Raw genomic sequence first — 11,493 nt, 5'->3', positions numbered from 1 at the left:
CTCTTGTTCGTTGGGTCGTGCGTGTGCCCACCGCGCGGCCACACCCCAAATCATGTCCGTGAGATGTGATTAAAAAAACAAAAAAATGTAAATAAAATGACTAATAAAAGTAAATAAACGTAGTTAAAAAACATAAAACATTAGTTAGGGGTCATGGCCACAAAACGACCCAGTTTAACAGTTTACTTAATAGCCCAGTGCCATAATTAACATAAAAACAAAATAAAAAACGCCGCCCGCGTGCTCCTGCCGCGCCCGTCGATGCCGTGGCCGTCGCCGTCTTCACTGGCCGCCGGTGTCGTCGTCGTCGCTAATGAGGTCGACGTAGGCCGGCGGCGTTCAGAGGTGGGACGGCGGCGTGTGGTACACGGGGGCGGGCTGGAAGGCCGGAGGTGCCTGCACCACCTCCTCCCGTGGCGCCCTCCCGCTCCGGTGACCGCGGCGGCGTGGGGCACCAGTTCACGCCCCCCACGGCGTCGGCCATCTCTGGAGCCATGCACGACCAGCTCCACTGCTGGCCCACCAGATCCGGGTGAAACGCGACCATCGACGCGTCCTCCACCGCCTCCTCCGCCGCCACCATATCCAGCTCGGGGATGGCGACGTCGCCGGCCCCAGAGAGGGCCATCGTCTCCTCTAGGCCCAACCATTGGAGCTCATCATGCGTGTTCATGGAGTCCTCCATGACACATGCGAGGAGGTGGAGGTGGTGACGGAGACGGGGAAGGCGATGGCGTGGGCATTAGACGGCGCACCCGCGTACGCCCGTGCACCTCCCGACATGGCCGTCGCGGCCCCGACACCGTGCCGACGAAGTAGGACACGCGCCGCGTGTCGTGCTCGTCCTGGAGCCAGGTGTCCCAGAGGCCGGAATCGGGGGCGTACCTATCATCGAAGTAGAGGTCGTCGGGGAGGAGACGGCGGCGAAGTTCGATCTCATCGCGGCGCGCACGGCCGCTAGTCGGCACCCGCGGGATCGGGACCCGGTCGGCGGAGAGGTGCCAATTGTTGGAGAGGTGGACGTCGCTCCACGGGACCGGCGTCCTCGTCTCCCAGTAGCGCCGGCACACATCGGCGCTGAGGTACTGCCGGTCGCACTGCCGGCGGGCCTAGGGGCGATGGTGAAGGGGGCAGGCGTGGGGGCCCGTCGTGGGGGCGATGAGGCCTCCTTTTTCATGGAGCCGGGGCGGCGTCCCGACGAGGAGCCAGCCTCACGGTCGTGCTTCCCCTTGGGGCCGTAGTTCCACAGGCCCATGGCTGCGAGGCGGCCGACCGGCGAGTTTGATGCTAGGGTTTGGGAGTGTCGGGTTTCGAGAAGGCCGCGGGGTGGAGTGGGGAGTGTGGACGACGACCGGTCCACGGCTTCCGCATTTAAGAACGACCGCGACTTTCCCTGGGCGGATGACAGGCGGGCCCGGCCGCGCGTGCGCATTGATGTCGGCGGGTGGGAGGTAGGTGGCCGCCTGCCACGCGACCCCGACGCGGACGAGCGCGCGTCCGTTTGCTGTCCGTCGCGACTCAAAACCGGCGCATGTTTGCGCTCAAAATAGGTCGGCCCGGACATAAAACGAACATGATGGGTCCGGGCCGTCGCGCGCTGGGCCGACCGATTTGTCCATTTTTTTCCAAACGGACGGGGGCGGACGGGATGAGGTGGCGCGGTGGAGTTGGCCTAAGGGCATGTACAATGCATAGCCTCAAGGTGATGCCTCACATGCCACGTAGGATCGGATATGACGTAAAGTAGGTTTGGATAGGGAAGCGGGATCCTCTCCAGGAGGCGGGTGTTTGAATAGAAAAAGTGTGGTCCGGTGACAAAAGCTGGAAAGGTTGAAGTGAAAAGTAGAGATGTATGTGTACTAAAGTCTTTATTTTTTATTTTTTAGTGAGGCCCACTAGTGATAGCTTGCATTGAGGAGAATAAATAAATGTAGGTGCCTCAAATTACTTTTTATCATGGGGCATATGTATTCATATGTCATCATTGTACATGCCCTAAGAGAGTAACTGAATTTTTACTCCTTTTATCATGGCCTTTTAGGGATCGGTTAGAATATATAACTGCTATCGCCACCCCATAAGCGCATACCGGCAGGTACATACGTAGCCACCTTCGTTCCTTCCTCCCCTCTCAAAAAGTTCAGCCTCCACTTCCCCTCCTCGTCATCTTCCTCGCAGCTGCGCTTCTCCCACCACACCCGCCAACACAGCTTAGCAGCAGCAAAAAGTGGACCTCGAGCGAGCAAGCGCGCAAATTCCATTCCAGGGTTTCGCTTCGATCAGACTAGGTCCAATCGAGCCAGCGCGCGCGGGCCCTCGTTAGCGGCCGTGCCGGATCGATTCCAAGAGGACGGCCGTCGCCGGCGGCGGCGGATCGAGGCGCGGAGTCTCTGCGAGGAGCAGCGCCGGGGGTTCGGATCCACGCGCTCGGGGGAGCTCATGAGGCGGCCTGCCACCTGTGGATCTCCTGGTTCCGCCTCGGCCTCCGGTTCGGGCCTCTGCTAGGCGGTCGGGGCCTGCGACGGATTGCGCGGACGGTGAGGAGGAGGCTGTGCCCCTGTGGCATTGGAGGGTGAGCGGAGATGGTGAGCGGCCACCTATTCCACTGCCGTAAGAATTCGTGGCCGCCGGAGGAGTATGTGGGCCGGACCGCCCTGCAACTGGTGAGTTGAGCTCGCGTCTCAAGCGCGCCGAATTTTGTTTTCTCATTCGTTGTTTTGGTGCCTCGTTTGAGCTGTGGTGTGTGTGGCACCGGTGTGGTGTACTGATGTTATCGTGTGGTGCTGGAATTTTTTGCAGTTGGACTTGGATGGCGGGTCGCCGCCGGAGCAGGCATGGCGGAGGAGGCTGAACAGTCACGCGAACATACTCAAGGAATTCAGCGTCACCTTCATGGAAGCAATGAAGATGGTATGTTGCAAGGATTGGTTTCCATAAGTAGCTTGTGGGGTCATTGTGGCGTTTGGTTTCTGTCGCTCGTTCAATTTGTTGCCGTAGCTGCTAATTTTTTCTTGCAATCCAAATTTATCAGATGACCCTCGGGGTGAGGCTTTGGTCATATGTCCGTGAGGAGGCTTCCCATGGAAGGGTAATATTCTCTAGCACATATTCATTTCAAGAAACTGTGTAGCATTGTAGTGGAAGATTGTGTGGTTAACACAATGGGGCCTGCATTTGTGCTTTTGCAGAAAGCTCCCATTGATCCGTTTACAAGAGAGAGATGCAAGCCGTCGGCTTCACAGGGTGTGCCGCTCGGAGGGATGGGGTATGACTTCCTGGACTGTTGTTTCTGTCTTTAATCTCCTTCATTTGAGTTCGCACCATGTAGGCTTTAGATTTTGATATCAGTAGATTGTGTTCGCAGGAGTGGTAGCATTTCAAGAGGATTCAGGGGAGAGTTCAAGAATTGGCACATCATTCCTGGTTTGTGTGAGAATTCGCCGGTCATGGAGAACCAGTTTTCTGTAATGCTTTCAACTTATCTTTGTTGTTGCCAGCTAATTACATTTAGTTTATTGTTACATACTTCTTGTGTTGTTGCTACCGTGCTCAACTGTGAAATTGGTTGGTGCTAGCAGTTTTGGGGGATAAATGTTGGTATAAAGATGACATCACATTTCCATGTATTTTAATGGCTGTACACTGACCACATTCTTGTGTGGATTCCTTATTGGTTGCTGAAAAATGAACTTTCCATTTCGTTGCCGTATATTTGTGAGCAGGCTTGTATTCTATGTGTGTTTTGGCTTGTAAACATACACCATCTATACATTCAGCCTTTTACTTTAGTCTCTGTCCAGTATCACTGTATCAATTTCTCTCACAGCATTGTTATATTGATTTCTCCTAAATATTATGCTCTTTCAGATATTTGTATCACGAGACAGTGGGAATAAAAAATACTCATCGGTATTGGCTCCTGGACACCATGAAGGCTTAAAGTAAGTTTTTAGCCTGGTTTATTTGGTTCGAGCTTACTAGCCATGACTCATGAGCAAACCGTAATTTTGCAGTCCTTTGCGGATCCAGACTGAAATTTTTGATTATTTGATTTAGCTTCAGCATGTACACATCTTGTTTGCCTTTTAAGAGTCCAGACTGATTTTTTTTCTTTTTTTTTTCAATGTTGTTCGCAATCACTTCCTAGCCAAACCAGTGTATACTCTGCCTTCTTGCATCTATTCTTCTGATTTGCCTGGACCTCTTCTTTATCTCCTTATGGAATTTATGTGGGCAGATCAACTTGTACAATCTGCATCAGTTGGTTGCATTTAATTTATGTAGTCTGTTATTCAAGTGCCAACGATATTGCACAGACATTGTAAGTAAAATTGTTCAAGTTTGTGATACAGGATATCGTTATTGCAATTGTGTGCTGTTTGGTTATACAAGATAATCATGTGAAGCAGCATGGCTCGCTTAATGAACCTCCACCAATTTGTGTAGTCTAGATTTTGTTTTGTAATGTTATGTCCTCCGCAGAAGAAAGTACACTTTGTTGATGGCTTGATGCCTTCGATGGTTTCAGGAAATGTAACGACTCTGGAATTTCATCATGGGACTGGAACCTGAGTGGTCAACACTCTACCTACCATGCATTGTTTCCTAGGGCCTGGACTATTTACGATGGTATGGCACTATGGAACTGTGGGCACACACGTTTTCCAACTTTGTACCATTAATTTTTATTTTATTGGGAAGTTTGTTTACCAGTGCGCTGTTGCACTTCAGTGTAATGTTGCCTAGTCAGCTTATGTGTTGATTGTAGAATGAATATAATTCATTTCCCAGCTTTACTATTATAAACTTGGTAATGGCATTTCTTGATTGCTGACAGACATGCTCTAAACTGAAGATTATGAATTTCCCATGAATGCAGGTGAGCCAGATCCAGACCTTAAAATCTCATGCCGCCAGATATCACCATTCATTCCTCATGATTACAAGGATAGCAGTCTACCGGCATCTGTGTTTGTGTACACTGTACGTGACTTGCTCAGTTGTTTTATTCTAAATTGGTACCTGCAGACTGCAGTAGATGTATTCACATAGCCTCTTATGTCATATTTCCCTATATGTTATACTTGAAAGACGTTGTCAAACTTAATATGGCAACTTCAGATAAGATGTTCCCTTGATAGTAGAGTTTTGATATGGTCTGTCCACATTGAAGTATCACTTCCATCACAGGATCAACGCCAATGTTTCAGAATATAATAGATACAAAAGCATCTCCAGTTACAGCTGTGGTTTTGAAATTTTGGGATGTCACATTATTGCAATTAAATAAATAGTGATATTGCGTACATGAGTTCCAGTTGAGTTTCATATATGTTTTACATGTGGAGATGCTAGTATTAATACAAATAAACCTTTTCTATCTGATATATTTACTTGGCCATTCCTTCTTTTTGTTATATTTATTATAGCTGGTGAATACCGGGAGAGACCGTGCAAAAGTGAGCCTCTTGATGACATGGGCGGTAAGCATACAACTAAAGCTTATGTACACCTTTACTGGTGCGACCGTATTATCGATGGCAGAGCCATTTTTGAATATGAAAACTTGTAGGCATCTCCAGTAGTAACTGCTGTCCCTTGCATCATGGGGCATCTTGATAAATACCCTTGACATTGTGCCCCTGAGGTTCAGGATCAGAAGTGCTTGATGTTCATTTGAAACCAAGTCTGTGTGGGAGGCAGATGTTTTTGTAGAATTCTTTTTTAGAATAACCACAAGTCATGCGTATCATATATTTGTAGAGTTTGGTGCGTGTAGTAATACATAGATAACTGGTTGTGTAGCTGCTACAACTAAAGAAATACCAAAACTGAGGGTTATGCATTTTTCATTATTATTCCTGGTGCAGAGGAATGGATAAATAACTGTTTGCTGTAGGTTCTATCCCTTAAAAAGGAGTTAAAAACTGTTTCCGAAGATACAATTATTGAAATCTCAGAACTTTACACTCAACTACTCCCTCCGTTCCAAAATAGATGACTCAATTTTGTACTAACTTTATACGAAGTTGAGTCATCTATTTTGGAACGGAGGGAGTATTATTTGATCTTTAATTTGTTAGTAGAACTGAGAATGCGAAAATAGGATGAGCTTTTAGTGACATATCTTATTAATACAGAATTCCATTGGAGGTTTTTCTCATCATTCAGGAGGCCACTTCAATGAGCCCTTCATGTAAGTAGATCTGTTAATATACCTTTGTGTGTCTGTTGGCCCTCTGGAACATTGGTACTCAATTGTATGATCTCATTACTGTTATCAGTGGGGATGACGGAGTGTCAGGAGTGCTTTTGCATCACAAGTGAGTTCCAAACCGTCTGCTTTCAAATAATGACATCAACTTGATGAATTCTTTTGCATTATGTTGTTCATCTGCATGATGACAAGCTGGTGTATGTTGCAGAACAGCAAAGGATAATCCTCCAGTTACTTTCTCTATTGCTGCCTGCGAAACTCAGAATGTGAGCGTGACAGTCTTGCCTGTTTTTGGTCTTTCTGGAGAGAACCATGTTTCGGCGAAGGAAATGTGGGATACCATGTCAAAGGTAAATCGCTGATACCTCTTTCTTCCAATGTTGCAGTGTGGGTATGGTTGATTTTTCATACCATTTATCTCTTGATTTGTTCTCATATTTACACTAGTAACATATTATATATCTGTATGAAGCTAATATTTTTGTTCTGTTCCATTTTTCTACTTTATTCCTCAGGATGGCCACTTCAGTCGGGAAAATTTCAATGCTGGTTGTAGTATGCCTTCTTCTTCAGGGGAGACACTTTGTGCGGCTGTCTCGGCATCTACTTGGGTGGAGCCGCATGGTAGGTGTACTGTGGCATTTGCTTTGGCTTGGTCCTCACCTAAAGTGAAGTTTCAGAAGGGGTGCACATATAACAGGTGAGTGTTCTTTTGCTTCAACAAAAGGAAAAACACCTTTGTCAATTCTATGTGCATTCTGCTAGCCATCTATCTACAAAATTTTACTTATAAAGCAACACTTACAACATGGTCAAATGTTTCATTGGGGTACCCATTTTTTAGTTGTATGTTCACATTGAACACATCAGACACTTTCCTTCTTTGTTTTTATGGGGTTGTATGAAGGAATACAGAGTCAGTACGGTGGTACCTAACAAGTGAATTTGTTAATTCATGTGCAACTAACTGTTAGTATATTGTAATGCCTAATCATGAGACATAACTCGTATATTTTCTCATGTTGCAGGAGGTACACCGAATTTTATGGAACTTCTGAAAGATCATCATCTATTAATTTGGTACATGATGCCTTAACAAGTATGCTTCTTGTCACTTGCTAGACTTTTAAGTGCAGTGTAGTAATTCATAGTTGTGTTGAATATCCAGCCATAGATTGACAACAGAACTGTTTTAGTGTTGCTGTGATAGGTGCAGTATTGGTCGTTGCATTACCGATTCACTTATCAATTAATTATTTGCCTTTGGATATGCTGCTGTATGATCCTCCCTTGCTTTGCAGAATATAGACTTTGGGAAGAAGAGATCGAGAAGTGGCAAGACCCCATACTCAAGGATGAAAAACTCCCAGAATGGTATAAGCTTTATCTCCTGCTGTGCTTGTATATAGTTATTATCATCAAGCTGTGCATTTGCACCTCTAAAGCATGTTCAGGTGTAACTTTATAACTTGCTTAATTATTTTAAAAAAGGATCAAGTCTAAACTTTGTAGATAATTGTACTCCCTCCGTCCGGAGGTATGGTCCTCAGTGTTTTGCAAGGAGTTGCAGCAGCAGGTAAACAGGAAAGAGGAGAGACCGTTGGGAAATTATATTATTGCATAAGAGGTCTTATAAGTCTAATATCGTGTTAGGAGCAAAGGTTCAAAACATTGGATAGTGGACTTGTGTCAGTTTGGCCCCAAAGGAGTGGTATGACCGGATATTGGCAAATGTGACCAATATTGTGGCTGAGATGACAGATATATTGGCCGATGTACAATATCGGCAGCCAACCGATACTGCAATATTGACCGATGCACACAATATTTAGAACCATGACAAGGAGAGTCAAAGGCTGCTGTTTTGTTTATGTTTTGAGACAAGCAAGAAGAATCAACCTGTTCTCTCCTAGTTATTCTCTCAACTCTCACTTAAATCTATATGTACCCAATCCCACACACAGGTCATCTGGCAGATTTGTCTTATCATTCCTCTATTGTTCTACGCATCGGCATATGATTGTTTCGACCTTTGTCTGTTACCGTTGTTGAATGCATCTAACTCATTCTGTGTAAGCTTATTCTAATTCATGTAGCGGCCTGCTGATCCCTACCTGGGTGGTGTTATGCATGGGTTGAACGCAATAATTTATTTGACCATTGGAGCTCTATACTTCTGTCTCAATAATATATTTTTGTCTCTTCAGACAATAATAGCTGATGTCTTAACTTCCTCTTACACAAAAACTAAATCTTGACTAGTTAAAGTCTTATCTGCAGGTACAAGTTCACCCTTTTTAACGAGCTTTATTTTCTGGTAGCTGGGGGAACTGTTTGGACAGGTATGTCGTATCAATACTTCTCAATGGTTTTATGCCTAGCATAGTATAAGAACTGGATGTCACGAGCGTAGTTTCAAAAACTGAACCGGGCAGGCGTTCCGACTGAAAAACCAGAACTGACAACTTGTCCGTTTCAATAAGATTAAAAGACTATTTTGGCAGAAAACCTTAAAAAGTTGAACGATGTATATCAGGCCAGGATCGAACTCTGGACCTTAATTCACCTGCAAGCACATCCTGCTGAAGACAAAAGAGCAATTGAGCCGAGCTGGTTTTGTGATTTATTGGTGAAGTACTACTTATATTATTTGTACCCATGCAACCTGAGTTTTTCTAGAACTAGCTTAAATATCAACGAAAATATGATGGTTTTATCCGCATTGAACCATCCTAGTCGGCGATCCGACCAGCGAACAATTGAGTCAGTCTCTCGACCGGTTCACTCACTGTTCTGGTCTTCCCTTTAAACTACGGTCACGAGGATAGTTTCCTCCTACTTTTGTGTTGCATTATTCTTTGTATTCTCAAAGTTAAATTGCAATTGCCAGAGTTCCTTTTTAGCACCTACTGCCATTCCATGTGTAGTACCCATCCTTATATATGTGTTCTTTCCTTCTGATGATGTAGATGGTCAACCTCCAGCGTTTGGTGAAACAAGTCCTGCTTACCAACATAAACATTCAAAGAAGGGCACTAAATCAGAATCAGTTAAAGATAACCATGTCAAGCCAGCAGCAGAGCAAGTCTCTGATGGAGATGACCCGCCTAATGGTGAAGAGCGAAGCGTGTCAATGTATGCAGCAGTTCATGGATCACAGATGCCTGAACAAACCAGTGGACTTAGGTCGCAGGAACCGATTCCTTATTTACTTTCCAAGGATGGCCCTGAAAATGTCGGTAAATTCTTGTACCTGGAGGGAGTGGAATACATCATGTGGAACACGTATGATGTGCATTTCTATGCTTCTTTTGCTCTCCTTGACTTATTCCCCAAGATAGAGCTGAGTATTCAACGCGATTTTGCTGACGCTGTTCTGTATGAAGATCGGCGGAGAGTCAAATTTTTGGCTGATGGCACCTCAGGAATCCGTAAAGTCAAAGGTGCTGTTCCTCATGACCTAGGAACACATGATCCATGGCACGAAATGAATGCCTACAACATACATGATACAAGCAAATGGAAAGATCTAAATCCCAAGTTTGTACTCCAGGTATACAGAGACTTTGCTGCCACAGGTGATATGACATTTGGTAGAGATGTATGGGCTGCAGTCTGTGCAGCAATGGATTACATGGATCAGTTTGATCGCGATTGTGATGGTCTCATTGAGAATGATGGATTTCCTGATCAAACCTATGATGCTTGGACTGTTCACGGGATCAGTGCCTACTGTGGTGGCCTCTGGCTTGCTGCACTTCAAGCTGCTGCTACAATGGCTCATCGCCTTGGGGATCGTCCATACGCTGAAAAGTACAAGCTGAAGTTTATGAAAGCTAAAGCAGTGTACGAGGCGAAGTTATGGAATGGGTCTTATTTCAATTATGACAGTGGTACAAGCAGCAATAGCCGGTCCATTCAGGCTGATCAGCTTGCAGGACAGTGGTACGCCGCATCGTCAGGCTTGCCCCCAATTTTTGATGAGCACAAAATAAGAAGTGCTCTGCAGAAAATATTTGAATTCAATGTCATGAAGGTAAAAGGAGGACGGATGGGAGCTGTAAATGGTATGACTCCCAAGGGAAAGGTGGATGAGACATGCATGCAGTCTCGGGAAATCTGGACTGGTGTTACATACGGTGTCGCAGCAAACATGCTACTCCATGGGATGGAGCATCAAGGTTTTATCACCGCCGAAGGAATATTTCTTGCCGGCTGGTCAGAAGATGGATACGGGTAAGCGCTGCCTTTCACATTGTTTGACAGCATTTCACCTTCATAATCATAGCTCAGATACCGTTTCTTTCATCATTCCATTACTGCTTGCTTGTGCTGCTATCCATAATAATCTATTGCAGAGGTCGGTGTTTTTACCCTCTTTTTGAAAAGAAAAAAGAAGTCCATAATAATCTATCTAGTGTTGGTAGCTGTTACTTTGCACCAGCAATTTGCAGCATCAGTGTGGGTGCCACCAAAAAAACCATGTGTTGTTCTGAATGTCACTCGAGTTTCCTGTGGTACTGCAGGTATTGGTTCCAAACACCGGAGGGATGGACCACAGATGGGCATTACAGGTCGCTGGTATACATGCGGCCTCTTGCCATTTGGGCAATGCAGTGGGCATTGTCACCCCCAAAGGCGATTCTCGAGGCACCCAAGGTAAACCTGATGGACAGAATACATATATCCCCTCAAGCAGTCCGAGCAGTCGGTGAGATAGGTGTTCGAAAGATCGCCCCCGATAACAGATGTATTCCGAGCTCCACGTTCCAGTGCGAATGCTAACCACGGGAAGACGGTAACGTGTAACGACTGATGAGTAAATCATGTTTTTTTCCGGCTTTTGCTTGCTCCCCTCCAAGATCCAGTGGGGTTTAGTTTTTTTTTTTCCTTTACAGTCAGAGGGAACACCTATGGGACAGTTAAACTCACAGCTCCAAAGAGCTCTTGTTGTATAATTTGTACAGTGAACTATTACGTAACATATTCGAGAAGTTCGCGAAAATTTGATATGCCTTTTTATTAGTGAGCGTCGGCATTTTTTCTGATTAAGCAACAAAGTTACAAAGACTCTCCTGGATGCAATCCGAATTAGAAAGAAAAACACACAGACCACTCGAAAGTACCTTTCTACAGCCAGGAGCAAATGCTCCTGTGTGAACAGTAAAGTCAAAAAATAGATTTTCTTTTAAAAAAATTCTGAATTTTTTTGTGAGGTACTTTCACAAATGTTTGTTGTTCATGCAAAACTTCATCACGAAATCACATTGGTGGAA

At 45.4% G+C, this 11,493-nt stretch overlaps 1 protein-coding gene across 1 annotated transcript; it reads left to right on the top strand.

Moving 5' to 3' along the window:
• Positions 1 to 2,092: 2,092 nt before the first annotated feature.
• Positions 2,093 to 11,229, top strand: LOC123121071 (non-lysosomal glucosylceramidase). The gene is made up of 18 exons (XM_044541002.1): positions 2,093 to 2,663; positions 2,800 to 2,910; positions 3,032 to 3,088; positions 3,189 to 3,265; positions 3,365 to 3,464; positions 3,868 to 3,941; positions 4,529 to 4,629; positions 4,880 to 4,983; positions 5,430 to 5,483; positions 6,141 to 6,196; positions 6,285 to 6,323; positions 6,426 to 6,567; positions 6,733 to 6,917; positions 7,246 to 7,316; positions 7,519 to 7,591; positions 8,498 to 8,559; positions 9,187 to 10,453; positions 10,744 to 11,229. The coding sequence occupies exons 1-18, from the start codon at positions 2,583 to 2,585 to the stop codon at positions 11,000 to 11,002; spliced, it is 2,913 nt and encodes a 970-aa protein (XP_044396937.1). The 5' UTR covers positions 2,093 to 2,582; the 3' UTR covers positions 11,003 to 11,229.
• The last annotated feature ends 264 nt before the right edge of the window (positions 11,230 to 11,493 follow it).

The sequence above is a fragment of the Triticum aestivum genome, chromosome 1B (assembly GCF_018294505.1).
Source record: "Triticum aestivum cultivar Chinese Spring chromosome 1B, IWGSC CS RefSeq v2.1, whole genome shotgun sequence".
In the NCBI taxonomy this organism is placed as follows: Eukaryota; Viridiplantae; Streptophyta; class Magnoliopsida; order Poales; family Poaceae; genus Triticum; species Triticum aestivum.
Note: the sequence above shows the minus strand (reverse complement) of the source record. Positions and strands in the feature narration are given on the sequence as shown.